The 23,551-nt window shown below is 40.6% G+C and overlaps 1 protein-coding gene across 2 annotated transcripts in view; it reads right to left on the bottom strand.

The window, feature by feature from the left end:
* Nucleotides 1-23,120, bottom strand: part of GMDS (GDP-mannose 4,6-dehydratase) — a 641,402-nt gene extending 618,282 nt beyond the window's left edge. For both annotated transcript variants that reach the window (XM_025890977.2, XM_025890978.2), the window contains exon 1: nucleotides 22,791-23,120. In XM_025890977.2, the coding sequence (XP_025746762.1) occupies nucleotides 22,791-22,892 (102 nt within the window). In that variant the 5' untranslated portion in view covers nucleotides 22,893-23,120. The remainder of the gene's footprint in view (nucleotides 1-22,790) is intronic.
* Nucleotides 23,121-23,551: the final 431 nt, after the last annotated feature.

Raw genomic sequence — 23,551 nt, forward strand, 5'->3', positions numbered from 1 at the left:
CACCCGTCAGAATGGCTAAAACTAACAAGTCAGGGAACGACAGATGTTGGCGGGGATGTGGAGAAAGGGGAACCATCCTACACTGTTGGTGGGAATGCAAGCTGGTGCAACCCCTCTGGAAAACAGTATGGAGGTTCCTCAAACAGTTGAAATTAGAGCTACCATTCGATCCAGCAATTGCACTACTGGGTATTTACCCCAAAGATACAAATGTAGGGACCCGAAGGGGTACGTGCACCCCAATGTTTATAGCAGCAATGTCCACAATAGCCAAACTGTGGAAAGAGCCAAGATGTCCATCGACGGATGAATGGATAAAGAAGATGTGGTATATATACACAATGGCATATTATGCAGCCATCAAAAGGAATGAGATCTTGCCATTTGCAATGACGTAGATGGAACTGGAGGGTGTTATGCTGAGTGAAATAAGTCAATCAGAGAAAGATATGTATCATATGACCTCACTGATATGAGGAATTCTTAATCTCAGGAACAAACTGAGTGTTACTGGAGTGGTTGGGGGTGGGACGGATGGGCTGGCTGGGTGATAGACATTGGGGAAGATATGTCCTACGGTGAGCGCTGTGAATTGTGCAAGACTGTTGAATCACAGATCTGTACTTCTGAAACAAATAACGCAACATATTTTAAGAAAAAAGAAAAAGAAGAAGATAGCAGGAGAGGAAGAATGAAGGGGAATAAGTCAGAGGGGGAGACGAACCATGAGAGATGATGGACTCTGAAAAACAAACTGAGGGTTCTAGAGGGGAGGAGGGTAGGGGGATGGGTTAGCCTGGTGATGGGTATTAAGGAGGGCACATTCTGCATGGAGCACTGGGTGTTATGAACAAACAATGAATCATGGAACAGTACACCAAAACAAATGATGTATTATATGGTGATTAACATAACAATAAAAATTAAAAAAAAAAGAAATCAGTTGCATTTCTATACACCAACACTGAGACAGAAGAAAGAGAAATCAAGGAGTCAATCCTATTTACAACTGCACCCAAAGTCATAAGATACCTAGGAATAAACCTAACCAAATAGGCAAATGATCTGTACTCAGGAAACTAGACAATACTCAAGAAAGAAATTGAGGAAGAGGGAGGAGGAGCAAGATTGCAGAGGTGTAGGAGACCTAAATTTCGTCTGGTCCCAGGACTTTGGCTAGATAGGTATCAAACCATTCTGAACGCCTACAAACACAACAGGAGATCGAAGAAAAGAATACCAGCAACTCTCTGAACAGAAAAGCGACCACTTTCTGGAAGGTAGGATGTGTGGAGAAGTGAATCCAAGGGGATATTCAGGAAGACAAACTGCGGGGGGAGGGAGCTTCCATCAGCCGGCTACCGGCAAGTGATAGAGAAGTGGAGCACAAAATCAGAACTTTTAGAAGTCTGCTCTTCTGAGGGACATTGCTCCAGTGGCTAAGCAGGGGGTGGAACCCTCGCTGGGACAGTGTGGTCTCAGAACTCCTGGGGTCACAAAAAGACCGGGGGCGCCTGAGTGCAGCAGAGCTCCCAGGTATCGGAGCAGGGAAGCCAGCTGCAAAGAGGGAGTTGAGGAGGGCTCTCAGCTCAGGGTTGCCATAAACCATGATCCGCCGCACAGTCGGGCCACTGCTTTTCCAGCAAGGACCCAACAAGTGGCAGATCAGGGGAGACTCCCCTTACTCCCCCGGGAGGAGCGGTGCGGGAACGCACCACAGGAATCTGCTGGTTTTGGAGACTCCAAACGGGATCGGGTGCCAGAGACATAAACGGTTGGTCACAGGCCAGGTGAGCATGGAGTGCAGCCAGAGACGGGGAGACAGAATTGAATGACTGCTTTTCTCTGGGGGCTCAATGAGGAGTGGGGCCCCGAGTTCACAGCTTCCCTGGGGCAGAGATTGGGGGGCCGCCATTCTCATTCTCATCCTCCAAAACTGTAGAAAAAGCTTGCAGGGAACAAAAGCTTCCAAGAGCAAACCCGAGCTGATTAGTAGCCCGGCCCCTGGCAAGGGCAGGGCAATTCCGCCTCCAGCAAAGACTTTTGATAATCACTGCAACAGGACTGTCCCCCAGAAGATCTGCAAGAAGAGCCAGCCAAGACCAATTTTACCGATCTATAAGAAGTGCAGAACGCCAGCACTAGGGAAATACAGCACATAGAATTCACTGCTTTTTTCCCCATGATTGTTTAGTCTTTCAAAGTTAATTTTCTTAATTTTCTTTTTTACTTTTTCCTTTTTTTAATTGAATTTTTCTTTTTCCCTTTTTCAACCAACATCTTGTCAATCCCTTTTCTAAAAATCTTTATTTTTCATTTTTAGAGTCATATGCTAACACTTCATTGTAGTTAACCTTATTTTCGGTATATATATAAGTTGTTCTCTCTTTAAAATGTTGGGATACAGTTAATTCTAACAGACCAAAATATACCCTAAATCTCTAGGGTATGGGTTTGCTCTAGTCTCCTGCCTGATCCCATTCTCTCCCTTTTTTTGTTTTTAATTTCTTTCTTTTTTTTTCAACCAACTTCTGATAAATTTCTTTTATGTTTTATAATTTTCATCTTTACAGTCATATTCCATCCCTTCAACATATTTACCCTTATTTTTGTACATATATAAGTTTTTCTTTCTTTAAAATTTTGGGAGGCACTTTCCTCTAACAGACCAAAATCTGGTGTGTGGCACTGATCTATGCACAGCCTAATCATATTTGATCGTGTTCTTTTTTCTTTCTTTTTTTTCCCCTTTTTCTCTTTCACTTTTTTTTTCTTTTTTCTTTCTTTCCCTTTCTTTTCCCCTGGTTTCAGGTCTCTTCTGATTCCTTTAGTGTATATTTTTCTGGGGTCATGGTTACCCTGTTAGCATTTTGTTCTCTCATTCATCTATTCTCCTCTGGACAAAATGACAAGACAGAAAAACTCACCTCAAAAAAAAAGAACAAGAGGCAGTACAACTGCCAGGGACCTAATCAATACAGACATGAGTAAGATGCTGGAACTAAAGTTCAGAATGACGATTATAAAGAAACTAGCTGAGCTTGAAAAAAGCATGGAATATACTAGAGAAACCCTTTCAGGAGAAATAAAAGGACTAAAATCTAACCAAGTTGAAATAAAAAAAAACTATTAATGAGGTTCATTCAAAAATGGAGGCTCTAACTGCTAGGATAAATGAGGCAGAAGAGAGAATTAGTGATATACAAGACCAAATGATGGAAAATAAAGAAGCTGAGAAAAAGAGAGATAAACAACTACTGGATCACAAGGGCAGAATTTGAGAGATAAGTGACACCATGAGAAGAAACAATATTAGAATAATGGGGATCCCAGAAGAAGAAGAGAGAGAGGGGCAGAAGGTATATTGGAGCAAATTATAGCAGAGAACTTCCCTAATGTGGGGAAGAAAACAGGCATCAAAATCCAGTAGGCACAGAGAACCCCCCTCAAAATCAATAAAAATAAGTCAAAACCCCGACATCTAATAGTAAAACTTACGAGTCTCACATACAAAGAGAAAATCCTGAAAGCAGCTCGGGAGAAGAGATCTGTAACCTACAATGGTAGAAACATTAGATTAGCAACAGACCTATCCACAGAACTGGCAGGCCAGAAAGGACTGGAATGATATATTCAAAGCACTAACACGAGAAAAATATGCAGCCAAGAATATTCTATCCAGCTAGGCTGTCATTGAAAATAGGAGAGATAAAAAGCTTCCAGGACAAACAAAAACTAAAAGTATTTGCAAACACGAAACCAGCCTTACAAGAAATATTGAAAGGGGTCCTCTAAGCAAAGAGAGAGCCTAAAAGTAACATAGACCAGAAAGGAACACAGACAATATACAGTAACAGTAACCTTACAGGCAATACAATGGCCCTAAATCCATATCTTTCAATAGTTACCCTGAATGTAAATGGGCTCAATGCCCCAATCAAAAGACAGAGGGTATCAGACTGGATAAAAAAACAGGACCCATCGATATGCTGTCTGCAAGAGACTCATTTTAGACCCAAAGACACCTCCAAATTGAAAGTGTGTGTGGAAAACGATTTACCATGCTAATGGACACCAAAAGAAAGCTGGGGGGGGGCAATCCTTATATCAGACAAATTAGATTTTAAACCAAAGACTATATTAAGAGATGAGGACAGACACCATACCATACTTAAAGGGTCTATCCAACAAGAAGATCTAACAATTTTAAATATGTATGCCCCTAACATGGGAGCAGCCAATTATATAAGCCAATTAATAATAAGAGCAAAGAAACACATCAACAACGATACAGTAATTGTAGGGGACTTTGAAACTCCCCTCACTGAAATGGACATATCATATAAGCAAAAGATCAACAAGGAAATAAAGACTTTAAAAGACACACTGGACCAAATGGACTTCACAGATATATTCAGAACATTCCATCACAAAGCAACGGAATACACATTCTTCTCCAGTGCTTCTGGAACATTCTCCCGAACAGATCACAACCTGGGTCAGAAATCAGGTCTCAACCAGTACCAAAAGATTGGGATCATTCCCTGCATATTTTCAGACCACAATGCTTTGAAACTAGAACTCAATCACAAGAAGGATTTCGGAAAGAACTCAAATACATGGAGGCTAAAGAGCATCCTACTAAAGAATGAATGGGTCAACCAGGAAATTAAAGAAAAACTGAAAAAAATTCATGGAAACAAATAAAATTGAAAACACAACTGTTCAAAATCTTTGGGAATGTAGCAAAGGCGGTCCTAGGAGGAAAGTATAGAGCAATACAAGCCTTTCTCAAGAAACAAGAAAGGTCTCAAATACACAACCTAACCCTACACCTAAAGGATCTGGAGAAAGAACAGCAAATAAAGCCTAAACCCAGCAGGAGAAGAGAAATAATAAAGATCAGAGCAAAAATCAGTGAAACAGAAACCAAAAGAACAGTAGAACAGATCAACGGAACTAGGAGCTGGTTCTTTGAAAGAATTAACAAGATTGATAAACCCCTAGCCAGACTTATCAAAAAGAAAAGAGAAAGGACTCAAATAAATAAAATCATGAATGAAAGAGGAGAGGTCACAACCAACACCAAAGAAATACAAAGAATTATAAGAACATATGAGCAACTCTATGCCAGCAAATTAGATAATCTGGAAGAAATGGATGCATTCCTAGAGATGTATAAACTAAGAAAACTGAACCAGGAAGAAATAGAAAACCTGAACAGACCTATAACCATTAAGGAAATTGAAGCAGTCATCAAAAATCTCCCAACAAAAGCCCAGGGCCAGATGGCTTTCCACGGGAATTTTAAAGAAGAATTAACAGCTATTCTTCTGAAACTGTTCCAAAAAACAGAAATGGAAGGAAAACTTCCAAACTCACTTTATGAGGCCAGCACGACCTTGACCCCCAAAACCAGACAAAGACTCCATCAAAAAGGAGAATTACAGAACAATATCCCTGATGAACATGGATGCAAAAATTCTCACCAAAATACTAGCCAAGAGGACCCAACAGTACATTAAAAGGATTATTCACCACGACCAAGTGGAATTTATGCCTGGGCTGCAAGGTTGGTTCAACATCCACAAATCAATCAATGTGATACAATACATTAATAAAAGAAAGAACAAGAACCATAGGATCCTCTCAATAGATGCAGAAAAAGCATTTGAAAAAGTACAGCATCCTTTCTTGATCAACACTCTTCAGAGTTTAGGGATAGAGGGTACATACTTCAATATCTTAAAAGCCATCTATCAAAAACCCACAGCAAATATCATTCTCAACAGGGAAAAACTGAGAGCTTTCCCCCTAAGGTCCAGGACACGGCAGGGATGTCCACTATCATCACTGCTTTTCAATGAAGTACTAGAAGTCCTAGCCACAGTAATCAGACAACAAAAAGAAATAAAAGGCATCCAAATCAGCAAAGTAGAAGTCAAACTCTCACTCTTTACAGATGGTATGATACTTTATGTGGAAAACCCAAAAGACTCCACCCCAAAACTGCTAGAACTCATACAGGAATTCAGTCAAGTGGCAGGATATAAAATCAATGCACAGAAATCACTGGCATTCCTATACACCAACAACACAGAAGAAAGAGAAGTTAAGGAGTTGATCCCATTTACAACTGCACCCAAAACCATAAGATACCTATGAATAAATCTAACCAAAGAGGAGAAGAATCTGTACTCAGAAAACTATAAAATACTCATGAAAGAAATTGAGGAAGACCCAAAGAAATGGAAAAACGTTCCATGCTCATGGACTGGAAGAACAAACATTGTGAAGATGTCAATGCTACCTAGAGCAATCTACACATTCAATGCAATCCCTATCAAAAGACCACCCACTTATTTCAAAAAATGGAACAAATAATCCTAAAATTTGTATGGAACCAGAAAAGACCCCGAATAGCCAGAGGGATTTTGAAAAAGAAAAGCAAAGCTGGTGGCATCACAAATCTGGACTTCAAGCTCTGTTACAAAGCTGTAATCATGAATACAGTATGGTACTGGCACAAAAACAGACGCATAGATCAATGGAACAGAATCGAGAGCCCAGAAATGGACCCTCAACTCTATGGTCAACTCATCTTCGAAGAAGCAGGAAAGAATGTCCAATGGAAAAAAAGACAGTCTCTTCAACAAATGGTGTTCGGAAAATTGCACAGCTACATGCAGAATAATGAAACTGGACCATTTCCTTAAACCACACACAAAAATAGACTCAAAATGGAAAGTCTTAAATGTGAGACAGGAGTCCATCAAAATCCTAAAGGAGAACACAGGCAGCAACCTCTTCAACCACAGCCACAGGAACTTCTTCCTAGAAACATCACCAAAGGCAAGGGAAACAGAGGCAAAAATGAACTACTGGGACTTCATCAAGATAAAAAGCTTTTGCACAGCAAAGGAAACAGTCAACAAAACCAAAAGACAACTGACAGAATGGGAGAAGTTATTTGCAAATGACATATCAGATAAAGGGCTAGTATCCAAAACCTATAAAGAATTTATCAAACTCAACACCCAAAGAACAAATGATCCAATCAAGAAATGGGCAGAAGACATGAACAGACATTTTTCCAGAGAAGACATCCAAATGGCCAACAGACACATGAAAAATTGCTCAACATCGCTCGGCATCAGGGAAATCCAAATCAAAACCTCAATGAGATATCACCTCACACCAGTCAGAATGGCTAGAATTAACAAGTCAGGAAACGACAGATGTTGGCGGGGATGCGGAGAAAGGGGAACCCTCCTACAGTGCCGGTGGGAATGCAAGCTGGTGCAGCCACTCTGGAAAACAGTATGGAGGTTCCTCAAAAAGTTGAAAATAGAGCTACCCTACAACCCAGCAATTGCACTACTGAGTATGTACCCCAAAGATACAAATGTAGGGATCCAAAGGGGTACACGCACCCCAATGTTTATAGCAGCAATGTCCACAACAGCCAAACTATGCAAAGAGCCAAGATGTCCATCGACAGATGAATGGATAAAGAAGATGTGGTATGTATATACAATGGAATATTATGCAGCCATCAAAATAATCTTGCCATTTGCAACAACTTGGATGGAACTAGAGGGTATTATGCTAAGCAAAATAAGTCAATCAGTGAAAGACGTGTATCATACGATCTCACTGATATGAGGAATTCTTAATCTCAGGAAACAAACTGAGGGTTGCTGGAGTGGTGGGGGGTGGGAGGGATGGGGTAGCTGGGTGATGGACAATGGGGAGGATATGTGCTATGGTGAGCGTGTGAATTGTGTAGGACTAATGAATTACAGCCCTGTACCTCAGAAACAAATAATACATTCTATGTTTAAAAAAAAAAAAAAGAAGAGAGCAGGAAGGGAAAAAATGAAGGTTGGGAAATTGGAAGGGGAGACGAACCATGAGAAACAAACTGAAGGTTCTAGAGGGGAGGGGGGTGGGGGAATGAATTAGCCTGGTGATGGCTATTAAAAAGGGCACACATTGAATAGAGCACTGGGTGTTATACGCAGAAAATGAATCATGGAACACTACATCCAAAACTAATGATGTAATGTATGGTGATTAACATGACATAATAAAATAAAATTAAAAAAAAAATTGAGGAAGACACAAAGAAATGGAAAAACGTTCCATGCTCATGGAATGGAAAAACAAATATTGTTAAATTGTCCATGCAACCTAAAGCAATCTACACATTCAATGCAATCCCTATCAAAATACCATCAATTGTTTTCACAGAACTGGAACAAATAATCCTAAAATTTGTATGGAACCACAAAGACACCAAAGAGCCAAAGGAATGTTGAAAAAGAAAACCAAAGCAGGGGCATCACAATTCCAGACTTGAAGCTCTATTACAAAGCTGTGATCATCAAGACTATATGGTACTGGCTCAAAAACAGACATATAGTCCAATGGAACAGAATAGAGAGCCCAGAAATGGACCCTCTACTACTCTTCGACAAAGCAGGAACAAATATCCAAAGGAAAAAAGACAGTCTCTTCAAGAAATGGTGTTCGGAAAATTGGACAGCTACATGCAGAAGAATGAAACTGGACCATTTCCTTATACCATACACAAGAACAGATTCAAAATGGATGAACGACCTAAATGTAAGACAGGAACCCATCAAAATCCTTGAGGAGAACACAGGCAGCAACCTCTTTGACCTCAGCCGCAGCAACTTCTTGCTAGACACGTCTCCAAAGGCAAGGGAAACAAAGGCAAAAATGAACGATTGGAACTTCATCAAGATAAAAAGCTTTTGCACAGCAAAGGAAACAGTCAACAAAACCAGAAGACAACTGACAGAATGGGAGAAGATATTTGCAAATGACTTACCAGATAAAGGGCTAGTACCCAAAATCTATAGAGAACTTATCAAACTCAACACCCAAAGAACAAATAATCTAATCAAGAAATGGACAGAAGACATGAACAGACATTTCTGCGAAGAAGACATACAAATGGCCAACAGAGACATGAATAAAAATGCCCCACATCACTTAGCATCACGGAAATACAAATCAAAACCACAGTGAGGGGCGCCTGGGTGGCTCAGTCGATTGAGCAACTGCCTTCAGGTCAGGTCATGATCCTGGGGTCCTGCGATGGAGCCCCGCATCAGGCTCCCTGCTCAGTGGGAAGCCTGTTTCTCCCTCTGCCTGCCGCTCCCCTGGCTTACATGCTTTCTCTCTGACAGATAAATAAATAAAATCTTTAAAAAAAAAACCACAATGAGATACCACCTCACACCAGTCAGAATGGCTAAAATTAACAAGTCAGGAAATGACAGATTTTAGCAAAGATGAGGAGAAAGCAGAACTCTCCTACACTGTTAGTGGGAATGTAAGCTGGTGCAGCCACTCTGGATAACAGTATGGAGGTTCCTCAAAAAGTTGAAAATAGAGCTACCCTACAACCCAGCAATTGCACTACTGGGTATTTACCCCAAAGATACAAATATAGTGATCCGAAGGGGCACCTGCACCCCAATGTTTATAGAGCAGTGTCCACAATAGCCAAACTATGGAAAAGAGCCCAGATGTCCATTGACAGATGAATGGATAAAGATGTGGTACACATACACACATACACACACACACACACACACACACACACACACACACACACACACACACTGGAATATTACACAGCCATCAGAAAAATGAAATCTTGCCATTTGCAACAACACGGATAGAACTAGAAGGTATTATGCTAAGCAAAATAAGTCAATCAGAGAAAGACAATTATCTCACTGTAATTTTCTAAAAAGTGACAATGATCTCACTGATATGTGGAATTTTAGACACAAGGCAGAGGATCATAGCTAAGAGGAATAAATGAAACAAGAAGAAACCAGAGAGGGAAACAAACCATAAGAGACTCTTAATCTTAGGAAACAAACTGAGGGTTGCTGGAGGGGAGGGCGGTAGTTAGATGGGGTGACTGGGTGATGGACACTGGGGAGGGTATGTGTTGTAATGAGCACTGGATATTATATAAAACTGATGAATCACAGACCTGTACCCCTGAAACAAATAATACATTATATGTTAATTAAAAATAATAATAATTAAAAAGAAAAGACTGCTAGAGGTACAAATGCAAGGCTTTTTCACGCTGCATTAAGGAACATGCTTCCATTATATGTGACTGAGCAATTCACTTCAGCATTATAATCAAATCCAATATTCAAGCATATAAACATATAACTAAGCTCTCATGGCACAATTTTCAAGTATAATTATGAAGTGTAAACACTTTCTATAAATAATAAATCCTTATTTTCTTCATCCTTGAAGTTAAAAATAAATCATATGAAAGTCAGAGAAAGGATCCTCTAAAATTTACATGTAGTGAAAATCTTAAAAGGCACAGCATGAACAGTCTGATAAAGGCAAACACACCCTTCAGCAAAATCCCTTCATATAAAAATTATCTAACTTCAATTCCATGTAACACGGTTCTATGTAACTGAGCACCAAAACAACATCCTAAAAGCAGTCATTTCAGTGAATGGATTTCTATACACAATTGTGTTACTACTTATGGTAAGTCACAAGATTTGGCAGGAAAACCACTTACTGGCTTGCCAAAAGCTAAGTTTGGCACACTGGTGCCCCACTGCCAAGAACACTACCGATAATTGGCTTTCTATCCCACATAATTATCTTCCAAGTATGCTTCACTCAGTCACTCCCCATGTACTAAGCTCCTATGGAAATGGTTAATGGAACTGAGCACCTTGTTTCCAATTCATCTGGGAGCATGGGATTCCCAAAATTCTTTATAGAAGGAATAAAGGGACAAGCTGAAAGTTGGAGGAATCTTGCATAAGAACATGACATTGGGGAGGGTATGTACTATGGTGAGCGCTGTGAACTGTGTAAGACTGATGAATCAGACCTGTACCCCTGAAACAAATAATAGATTATATGTTAATAAAAAAAAGATAAAAAGCTTCTGCACAGTGGAGGAAACAATCAACAAAACTAAAAGGTAACCTACAGAATGGGAAGAGATTTTTGCAAAAGTCATATCTGAAAAGGGTTAGTATCCAAAATCTATAAGGAACTTATCAAACTCAACACCCAAAAAACAAATAATCCAGCTAAGAAATGGGCAGACAACATGAATAGACATTTTTCTATAGAAGACATACAGATGGCCAACAGACACATGAAAAGATGCTCAACATCACGCATCATCAGGGAAACACAAATCAAAACCATGGTGAGATATCACCTCACACCTGTCAGAATGGCTCAAATTAACAACACAAGAAACAACCGATGTTGGCAAGGATTTGGAGAGAGGGACCCTCGTGCACAGTTGGTGGGAATGCAAACTGGTGCAGCCACTGTGGAAAACAGTGTGGAGGTTCCTCAAAAAGTTAAAAATATAACTACACTATGATCCAGCAATTGCACTACTAGGTATTTACTGAAAGGACACAAAAATACTGATTCGAAGAGATACATGCACCTTGATGTTTATAGCAGCATTATCAATAACAGCCAAACTATGGAGAGGGCCCAAATGTCCATCAACTGATAAACGGGTAAAGAAGATGTGGTGTATATACACACAGTGGAATATTACTTAGCCATCAGAAAGAATGATATCTTGCCATTTTCAACAACATGGATAGAGCTAGAGTGTATTATGCTAGGCAAAATGAGTCAGAGAAAGAAAAAACCATATGGTTTCACTCATGCGGAATTTGAGAAATGAAACAGGTGAACATGGGGGGAATAAAAGAGAGATGCAAACCATAAAACGGACTGAGAACAGACTGAGGGCTGCTGGAGGAGAGGTTGGTGGGGGTATGGGTTAAATAGGTGATGGGTATTAAGGACAGCACTTGTGATGAGCACTGGGTGTTGTATGTAAGTGATGAATCACTAAATTCTACTCCTGAAACTAATATTATACTATGTGTTAACTGGAATTTAAATAAAAACTTGAAACAAAAAATGAACAACAAAAAAATAACATGACATTAGTAAAATTTAAATAGTAAGATAAAGAGGGAGGGAGAGCTGAAGTATACTGGGATAACCTACTTCAATCATGAAACTAAAAGGACAAATGTTAGTTTTGATACCAGATAAGTGGGAGCCACAGAAAATTCTGGGGGATGATCAAGAGGACTGGTGATGAGCACCGTACAGCAGCATGGACACACCTAGGGCTTTCCCACTCCACAGCTGCTGTCCAGGTTGTTACAAGAGACTATGTGGCCATGAATTTTCACCTGCATCCCAAGCTTATATTTTAAATAGATTACAGATTATTTGAATTTGAATGTCATGCTCTCACCTCAAATTCAAAAGGAGGAAAACTGAATTTAGTATCTTCCCCAGAAAACTGGCTTTCTTTCCCAATGACTGCATTTCTGGCCATGGTAATTCCATCCAGCCAGTCTCCAAAATTAAAATAGCCTTGAGATTTCTAACCCCTGCCCTGTCGCATTCCCTACACCTAACTGATCACAAAGTCCCATTGTCCCTTTGATTACCTTTCCTTCTCCACAACCAATACTGTTTGCATCTGTATCTTCATAATTACAAGAGGCTCCTAGCAGGTCTTCCTGCCTCTGTTGTTTTGCTACTCAAATTCATTCTGTATTACCTACACCAAACTGCATTCTCAGAACACTTCTCTATCCTTCTCTCACACCTCCCAATCTTGAGACCTTATTACACATAATTTATTATATATAGTGAATTATTTATTATACATAATAAATAGCACTATCATTTCAGAAAATGTGTGTGGGGTATTGTGTGAGGTATTATTATAATCATAATATGTAATCCACATATCAACTTGTAATGTGAGTATAATTAATTGCATTTTAAAGAGGAAACTAAGGTTCAAGTTTGTTAAGTAACTCACTTAGGGACACTCAGCCAGTAAATGGCAGACACTGAAGAGAAGGTCCATTCTAGTAATGGGGCAAAGGTCCCTATTATGTACCAGAATTATTTTCTACTTGGTAAAATTACTCTTCCAACCTGACAGCAAAGGTAAATAACTTGCCCAAAGTCATGCAGCTCATGCAGCTCCTAAGTAACTAATCAGTAATTCAAACCTAAATCGGGCTAAAAATCTAACTCATTCTCCTCCACTTGTGCTAACACAGAGCCCCAGCCTTCAGAGTTTGCAAGATTAGTCGTCAATATAAGCCCGCCAATGAACTAATTAAAGATATGACCCACATGACACAGCTAATAAAATGAGAGGCATCTAATGTAGTGATTAGTACAAGCTTATTTCACTACTATAATCCACCTCTCCACAACTGCAAAAAACTCTTGAATATGCTGTTTTTGAAACTTAATAATTTATTTATCTCTCCTTAGAATTTATTTGTTGATACTAATTACAAACTTCATAGAAAATAAAATTAATGGGATTTACATTTCAGATCTGACTTTGCAAACAATGACTGGAGTGACCTTTGGATGACTATATTTAACCTCCATATTTCTTGAGGATAATAAGAAAACTGCATCACAGGAGGCTCTTTTGCTTCAGTAATGAGCATAAACCCTTTGAACAGTGCCCAGCACAAAGTAAATGCTCAATACGTGTTAATTATTGTAACTACCATAATTATCATCACCATCATCACTACCTAGAACATTAATGTTATAATGTTACCAGAACATGATGTTACCAGAACATCAAAATTATAAGGATGGTCATTTTTGTCATTATGTTCACTGTTGTATCCCCAGCGCCTGACACATAACTGGCACTCAAACATTTCTTAAGTGCATTATGATTACTAGTACTTCTATTACTAAGTAGAGGATGACTCACACCAAAATATAATTCCCTCTGTGAGAAAAGATAAATTAAGCATGAAAAAAATTGCTACCTGGAAATTTAGAAGAGGTATGAAATAGAGAATTGCTAGTAGCCCAAATACAGTGCTATTGGAAGAGAGAAGAGGGGAGGCTACTCTCAAGTCAAGGAAGCACCTATTCAGATTAAACTGGCCCACCAGAATAAAAGTCGAGTCAAAAGTACTTGGTAAGATCATTTTGAAGGCCAAAACATTTTCAGGCTTAGACCAGGCTTCCCTGTTCATTACAGGGTACGAGAACCTAGAATAGAGGACTTCTGAGTCTCCTAAGGAGAATCTAATTAGACCTTGACAGCAAGGACAAACCCCACCATATAGAAAGGAAAAGTAGCATTAGAGAAAGATAAAAAAATGTCCCTAAGGGCACAGCACACAAACGGGGAGCTCTAAGTCTCGATCCACTCGCCGGTGGAAGGATCCTGGGAACGAGGACCCTCACAAGCAGCTATACAAGCAACAGCACGGCCTCTCACCTGCCCCTCTCTACCACACTGAAAACGCAGACTATCCATGTGCTCATTAGAGCTTATGGGCAACCTCTCCAGGCACAATTTTCATCTAGACAACCCATCACCCAAGCTGCAGGCCCAGGGACCTACCCACTTCTGAGTATCCTATTAATTGGCTCCTGGCTCCTGGTCCTCCACTAGAAGGTTTATGGGCAGGGAGAAGCAAAGTTTTCATCTTTTACTGAAAAATCCCTTGGAGAACTGAAAAAAACAGTGGGGAAAGGAGCCACCAGAAGCTTTCAAAAGGTCTCAGAGAACGTAGTGCTCTACCTCCATTCCCCACCCCATTCCAGACTTCTACTAAGACACACAAACCTACATGTTAACATCACCTAATGGGCATGGTAAGGTACCAATCAAAATATGTAACAGCCTTTAAAAACAACTTCTTGAGAGCTGTGAACTTCTGCAGTTTGTTGACAAACTGTCCAAGTAAGCTAGTCTGACGAGACAGGAGAGAAGGTCCTGAGAAAAAAACTAGTGCATTAAGACTTCTTAGGCAAGTCTGAAATTCTCCAAGTCTCAGTTTCCTTGTTTGATATAAAGTGGACAGTAAAAATTTGTACCACCTGGGGTGAAATGAGATAATTTGGTGTGTTTTTTTTTTTAAAGATGTATTTATTTATTTTAGAGGTGGGAAGGGGCAGAGGGAGAGGGAGAGAGAAATTTAAGCAGACTCACGCTGAGCACAGAGCCCAGTGTGGGGCTGGATCTCATGACCCTGAGATCACCACCTGAGCCAAAACCAACAGGCAGACACTTAACCAACTGCAGCACTTAGGAGCCCCAAAATGAGATAATTTATAGAAGGTGTTTGGTACATTGCATGGCACACAGTAATCATTCTATCAATGTCAGTAATTTTTTTCTGTACCCTCGCCCCATATAATTATCTACTAAGTATCCAGAAGGCAAACATTTTGCCTCACTCCTTAAACCTGATTCATAGCCAAATAATTCTCGTTTAGTGGTAACTTTTACTTAACAAAAGTTCAGGAGAGGATGCTTCAAAGGACAGGCAAATTGAGAACTCTATACCTCCAAGAACCATTCAGGATCACAAGAACAATTAAGAGTACTTTCAGTTCATCTAGAAATCAAGTCAGTAACTAACAAAAGTCACTCTCAATTTCAGCCTTGGGGTCCTGAAGCCAAACATGGAGACGTGCAGCACTGGCTTTTCCCATGTTGTGAGTAGATAAGGTAGCACTCAATAAGTCTGGGGGCACTGGAGGCAAACTACCAACTCAGGACAGTATACGACCCTGAACGAACAGTGAATGTCTAAGGTCTCTAAAGAATGTGTTGTCTAACATGAAAAGATGCTCAGCATCTCTCATCATAGGGGAAATGCAAATCAAAACCACAATGAGATATCAACTCATACCTGTGAGAATGCCTAAAATCAAAAAGACAAGAAATAGCAAGTGTTGGCAAGGATGTGGAGAAAAAAGAACTCTTATGCACTGTTGGTGCAAATGTAAATTGGTACAGCCACTGTGAAAAACAGTGTGGAGGTTCTTCAAAAGAGAAATACCATATGATCCAATAATTCCACTAATGGGTATTTACCAAAGAAAACAAAGACACTAATTTGAAAAGATATATGCACCCTATGTTTATTGCAGCATTGTTTACAAAGGCCAAGATATGGAAGCAACCTAGTATCCATAAATAGACAAATGGATAAGGAAGATGTAGCATACACACACACACACACACACACACACACACACACACACAGGAATATTATGCAGCTATTAAAAAGGATGAGCTTACCATTTACGACAACATGAATGGACCTAGAGGGTATAATGCTAAGTGAAATAAGTCAGAGAAAGACAAATTCCATATGACTTCACTCATATGTGGAATCTGAAAAACAGGACAAATGAAAAAACAAAAAGTAGAATCAGACCTATAAATATAGGGAACTAACTGATGGTTGCTAGAGGGAAGGGGGTGGGAGGATGAGCAAAATGGTTGAAGGGGATACAGATACAGGCTTCCAGTTATGAAATGAGTAAGTCACAGGAATAAAAGGCACAGCATAGGGAATATAGTCAAAGGTACTGTAACAGTTGTTCTGTAGTGACAGATGGCAGCTACCCTTGTGGTGAACACAGCATAAAGTAGAGAGAAGTTTAATCACTAAGTTGTACACCTGAAACTAATGTAACACTGTGTGTCAATTACACTCAAATAAAAAAATTGAAAGAATGTGTTGTCTAAAGTTAACCTTTCTTTAGTCCCTACAATCTTAATTTTCCTTTATAGATCCAATACTAAAGATTCCTATTTAATTACCCTAAGCCTCTCAATCTTTGCAGAGTGCAAATATTTTGTTAAAATAAGATGTTAAATGTTACACAAAATTACTTTTACCTTACATATTGAAACAGATTTGATTACTTATTATGTTTATTATTATTCAACTTTCTAGAACACTACAATATACATTACTACATATAGTTTTTACTCCAATTGTCCTGTCTTAAAGCAGTCTCTCTTTCTTGTTAAGGGAAAAGAGTGTTGACAAGTCCTAAGTCAATGATGGAAAGAGAAGAGTCTGGGGTTCTATCCCTAACACTACCATTAATTTGCTGTGTGACCTGGGGAAATCACACTTTCTCAATCTTCTTTCCTCCTCTACATTATAATGTTAATTTAACTCCAGTTCTAAAATCCCAACATGTATGCCAAAGGAATATGTTTCAAATTTAGTGGTAAATATGAATACAAAAACAGTAGGAAATCTATCACACAAAACTGGACATGTTACCTTTTTTCCCTGAAATGAATATATTCACTTCCTTTAAATCTTAAGTTATAACAAATCATTTCATCTCTAAACTGCAATTTGTCTGTCAAGTATATACAGCCCAATTCTGCCCAGTACCCTGCTGATGTCTTACTTCTACCCAACCAAAAAGGAACGCATCATAACATTTTATTCTCATTTCTACAGTCAGCTGCAAGACAATAAACATCAGTAACTGAAGATTAATTTGTTTATCAAACATTTTGAGTACCTAACCTGTACCAGTTATACCAGACATAGGGGATAAATGATTAAGACACTTTTTCCTATCCTCATGGAGTCACAATCCTGTAAAGACATAACACACGTGCCATCACTCCCTTTCCCAGGCAGATATCACTAACCAATCATGGGCCTCTCCCTTGAACTGGAAAAAGCCTTGGCTCCAGGATTCCATGTAGCCATTACCAATCAAATGGGCTAGTTTTAATAGAACACATCACATTTCACTAAATCTCCATCTACATAAGTGATGATTCTGATACCTACATTGGAATGTAGAAGTTTGTAGGAAACTGAATATGGATTAGAAAGTAAAACCAAAAGAGGTAATGTCCCAGTTATCTATTATAAATCAATTGAAGCATAATTTAAAAGGGGATAAGGAAAACTGTGGGAAGAATGGTACTTCCTGCCAATTCTCAATTACCATTTTCAAATATGTTAAATTAACTCTTAAATGAAGAACATGAAGCCTGCAAGAGCCACCTGAGTCTAGGGAATTAGGTCATCCATTTTACATGTCTTCTTTAAAGACCAGAAACTAATAAAGTAGTGAAAATTAAAAATAAGACCATAAAAACAAAATTCTGAAACAAAATAATATGACTTAAAGAATCTGACCTTGATAACTCAAAGTGTCCATCTCTTTCATCTTTGCAAGACTTAGCAAAAGTTTGTTGTCTTCCAACCACAGACAAGTTAAGTCTTCTTGACTGTAACTATTTAAAGATAAATGCTTTGTCTTCCATGTGTCATGAAGCAGAAATCTGGAGCACTGGATTGGTACTTGCTTAAATGTTTGGCCAGATCTAAACCACTTCCCAAGGAAAATCTAGGCCAACTTACAGGTAAGAAGGACCTCACCCTGTCAAACACTTCCACTTTTAAAACACCAATATTAACCTTAAAATCAACACACCTGACAAAGTAATCTACAGTTCAAACCTGCCTACTCTCTCGGCAGTGACCAGCCTGAAATAACAGATATTAGAAAAATATCTGTTTAACAAAGGAAAAAATCCACAAACACTAACCATTCAATTATCTGTCTCTATCTACCAAAAAGTGTGCTTTTGCCATCCATTAGGGAATAATAAAAGTGTCCTAAGGAGATGACTGTCTTCTTTAAAAAACTACTATCAAGCATATTGTGCATCATGTTGTTTTGTTGTTTAAAGTTATTTCTCTAAGAGTGTAGTACTAATAAAAAGTCTGACTTACCTTTCCACTTTGTCTTGACTCACAGGAAAGTCAAAGCTGAATTTTATGTCCACCTTGACAGCAGCTATCCTTAACTTTGGGTTTTGTTTGGTACACTACCTCCACCTTTCTACTGCCTTCACTGCAGACCCCTGTTTTTTTGGTTTGGAGTTGTTGGTTGGTTTGTTGTTGTTTTTCATTCTTTTTAAGATGGTTCAATGATGTGTTTTTTATTGATGCCACTTCAGAAACTTTTTGGAAATGAGCAAGAGGTATAAATAATTTATTAAATTCCCTCCATTATTATTACAGTGTCCTCACTGTCCCCAAAACTGTCCCCTCTCTTCACTCTTGTACATGCTGTTCAACCCAATACAGTCCCTGCTATTTCTAGAATTCAGTGACTTATCCAAGAGTCCTGGATGTTGGATAAACCATTCATTTGGCCTCTAACATACTTTTACAATACTACTTCACTACTTAACAATACTATACTACTACTTCACTACTTGTACAAGACTACAATACTACGTCACTTGTACAATACAAGTTTCCTACTTCACTACCATGCTTGAACAATACTACTTTTTTCATGTGCATGGTCTTAAGTTCCTCAAAGACTGTAAGATCCTAGTGGGCAATGAGTACATCTTACATATCGTTATATTCCCACCAGCATCAAAACAGCCTTGTACCCTGCAGAAACAGAGTAAAGCTGTGTTGTTAATGAGAAAAGTCAACATTTTTGAAAGCCCACTAAGCAAAACTATGTGGGAGATAATATGCTGAAAGGTTTCTATCTTAAAGCAGTTTACAAACCAAAGAACTAAGACATGCAAATTACCTATATAGCCAACAGAGATTGCATATATGTAAATACAAAGAAAGTTCCTGGAATGGCTGCATTTGGCAGGATTAGTTGTAGTATACAGAGGCTTTAGTTGAGTGAAAAGGAGTAAGACCTGTGAGGGCATTCAGCCACAAAATGACTCCAATGGGGGTACAAAGAGATAGTATTCAAAGAAAAGCAAGAACAGTTCCATATGTGTAGTAAAGAACCACAAGCACATTAAGACAGTGGAGGTGAGCTCTGGGGATGGCTGGTAGAGGGCCTAGAGGCAGCAAAGCCAAGCCTGAGTGTGGTTTTCTTTAAGGTGATTTCATAAGGTAAAAACTTTAGAAAACGATTCACAATTACTGTATCAAGAACAGACAGGAGGGAGGGACGCCTGGGTGGCTCACTCATTAAGCATCTGCCTTCGGCTCAGGTCATGATCCCAGGGTCCTGGGATCGAGTCCCACATCGGGCTCCTTGCTCAGTGAGGAGCCTGCTTCTCCCTCTCCCTCTGCTGCTCCTCCTGCTTGTGCTCTCTCTGACAAATAAATAAAAATCTTAAAAAAAAAAAAAAAAAGAATAGACAGGAGGGAGAAAGCTAGTATATGAAACCTGACAGTAAGTACTAGAGATGCATAGCAGACAGGGCACCAGGGCTATCTGCACACATTCTCAAGTGGGAATTAGGGACAACCCATTTAAGAGCCCATCATAGCACAATTGCCATGAATACCCTAAGGGCAATGGTGTCTACCTCACCTTCTTGAATCTGAGATCTCTTCTTAGAGTAAAACAGGCGCGCGCGCTCTCTCTCGCTCTCTCTCTCTCTCTCTCTCTCTCTCTCACACACACACACACACACACACACAAAGCTGTATTGTAATGTGTATAGCTTACCACAGAAGCAGCATTAACAAAATTGCTCTAAGCAACTCCTTGGTTCAGATCTCAGCTCTGACACTCACTGGGTGTGCACTCCCAGGGAACATACTTAACCTTACTTAGCCACGTATAAATTGGGAATAAAAATTGTACCTGCCTCTAAGGTAGGGATATATAAAGTGTTTAGCAGAGTGAGTAGTTCAGTAAGCTCTCACCAAATATTATTTTAAAAATGGACAATAATGTATGGATTTTCAGATCTCTTGTATTAACTTCAGAGTCCTCTGAAGATCCTTGATACTCAGGTTAGAAGTCACTGTCCTAGAAGATAAATGCAAAGCATAGCAGAGCAGTAAATTCCATAAGCAAGGATTTATGTGCAGCTACAGAGTTTAGCACTCTGCCAGGGGTATAGAAGCCAACACAAGAACCCAACATGGAAAAGGACAATGCAAAGGGTGAATGTGGGAGGAAAGAGGAAAATATTGGTGCTGAAAGTAAAAGGAGACTGAAACTCAAGGAGTTTAAAGTTGGAAGTGAAGTGGTGAGCCAAAATGAAGTGGTGAGCCAAAAATGTCTGGTTAGGGCATAGCACGCTGAACATGTGCTTAAAGAAGACTCCCTGCAGCAGCCTATTGGACAAACTACAATGGGGGCCACTTCTGCACCTTCCTTGCCACTCAGTACCAAACAAATGACTGTGTTCAAAGCTCTAAACAAGGTCCCATGTCTAATCTGCGCTAATTGATAGTGCTAGTCACTTAAATTGGTATAAGCCATACCAACAGTTACATTAACAGCTTAACTAATTTCTTAAAGGTACTTAAAAAAATCTCTATCTTCAAGAGTTCATAGAAGCTTAGTAAACGTTTGAGCTTCAGATCCAGTCTAAGAAATTGGAAAAGGGGAAACCATCTACAGAAGAGTCCTCAGCATTAGGGAAAAACAAAAAAAGTATGTAGGCCATGACCTGAAAGCATATAGGCCCTTGCTTAAATTTAATGGTTCACTTCCTCAATCTCAAATCCTTGTCCTATCCACCTCTTCCACCAGTTTTCAAACAGTTTTTTATTGTAATAACCTTAAACAAAGTAAGATGAAGAACCGGAAACTAATTTGATATCTAGTAGTTAAAACCATCTAATATTCTTGCACTGTACATCGGGCCAGTTCCAATTTCTTTTCTCATGCTAGAGTGCTATGAGAGCAGAGTTTGAATCCCAACTGGACACTTCTAGTTGTTTGACTTCAGACAAATCAAACTCCCGTGCCTCACTTTCCACATCTGTAAAGTGGAGGTAAAAAAAAAAAAAAAAAAGTAACCCTTCAAAGAGTACTTGTAAAAACTAAATGAGTTAATATTAGTCAAGTGACCAATACACAACATTCATTAGCTATCATCTCCATTAGAGTAATATTAGCCACAACCAAGAGATCTCCAGAAGCACACATACAACACTTTGTCTACAAAAATAATGAGCAAAATCATTCCATCATCAATGAATCTAAAGCAGCACAGCTTGGTTAGATCCAGTGGTGAGGTCCTACCTGTTCCAATGTCTCTTAAGAGATGACTGTCAGGAAAGAGCCATGCTCAGTCTGCACATGGGGTTCCAACATGCAGGACAGCTCCTCATGATTATATCACTTAAGGAACTCCTTTTGTTTGGAAATAGAACCGTAGCCTAACTTCGGACCAGTCTGTTAGATACACTTCCAATGTATTAACATGAATTTCAGGAGTTTGTGTGTTTAAAAAGTTTTTGTGAGGTGTGCTTTTTTTAAGCAAAAAATATTTCCTGGTCTATGACTCCTCGGCACTACTTTCTTTTGTTTTTTCTGTCTGGAAATCTGGTGAGGGGGAACCAAAACAGCAAAAATTCCCCTGCGTCCCAAGCATTAGCAGGTAAGTGGCCTTGGCCCTTACACGGAAATACAGCAAGCTGACTATACACACACATACACACACACACTTACACGGAAATACAGCAAGTTGACTCCACACACACACACACACACACACACACACACACACACACACACACACTCACAGAAAACCAGTCGTTTTTCCCTCCCCCAGCACTAGGATCTGCAAAGAACTAAATTGAAGTGCACCCTAGAGGGCTTGGAGAAACAAGCACTGCAGTCGCCGGCTGGACAGGTGAGAGAGTCTTACTCAGGTGTGAGGACCACAATCCAAGTAGAACACACGCTCCCACGCCCCAAGGGAAGCCTAGAAACATTCCATGCATTCAGCACACTCCCCACAAGGCACATCTTGTCATCGACCTCTACAACAAGCCACATCGGAAACCTTCCGGGATGCCCAGAAGGCTGTTCCTGGTAACGCAGGCAGCCCCGAGCGCGGGGCGCACACGTGCCCCAGCAGCAGCAGGCCCGGCTCGAACCCCCACCTCGGCACTCACCTGGCCCGTGATGCCAGTGATGAGCGCCACTTTTCTGGGCTTGCCCATCTCTCCGTCCCCGGAGCCCCGAGCGCTGGGGCAGCGTACCGCCGCGTGTGCCATGTCGCTACCGGCGTGTGGCGGAGGGCTGGGTGGAGCGGAGGCCAGTGGAGCAGAGGCAGCGGCGCCGAAGGGACGTGGGGGTGTGCCTGAACACAAGCCTCCTCGCCCAGGCAGTAGGGAAGGAGCGCACCGCGCGGCCAGCCGCCACAATCTGACAGGGGCGCTCGGGAGGCCGGGCCGGGAGGGCCGGGGGCGGGCCGAGGCGGGCCCCACTGCGGGGCGGCGGGGCTGCGGCCTGGCGGGCGCCGCGTCATTCGCGTCAGCCCGCGACGCTCTCGTGGCGCCCGCGGCAGGCCCCGCCCCCCGCCGACGATCGCCCTGCCACGCCACGCCTCCTCCGCCGCTGGCCGCGCGGGCAGGGCGGAGCGCCGGAGGGGTGCGTGCCGCCGGGCTCTGCTGCCTCTGGCCCGGGCTGTTACGCAGCTTCAGGAAAGGAAATGTTACCCGGTCTTTGCGCCCAGCCAGTCCTTTGGCAAGGCCTGGTGTGGAGGGGGCGGGCCGTCGGCGGCCTGGACTTCACCATCTTACCCTCCTTGGAACCCCTGTCTCCTGTCCTCCGCCCCTCTGGATTTCCCAGGAATGCTAATAGTACCTGAAGATGCTGAGAGGAAGTATGGCCTGACCTTTTCATTAAGAGAAAGCTTTGCGTGCCAAATCTA

This window comes from Callorhinus ursinus, unplaced genomic scaffold, assembly GCF_003265705.2.
Source record: "Callorhinus ursinus isolate GAN/ISIS: 27379988/994484 unplaced genomic scaffold, GSC_fseal_2.0 scaffold26, whole genome shotgun sequence".
In the NCBI taxonomy this organism is placed as follows: Eukaryota; Metazoa; Chordata; class Mammalia; order Carnivora; family Otariidae; genus Callorhinus; species Callorhinus ursinus.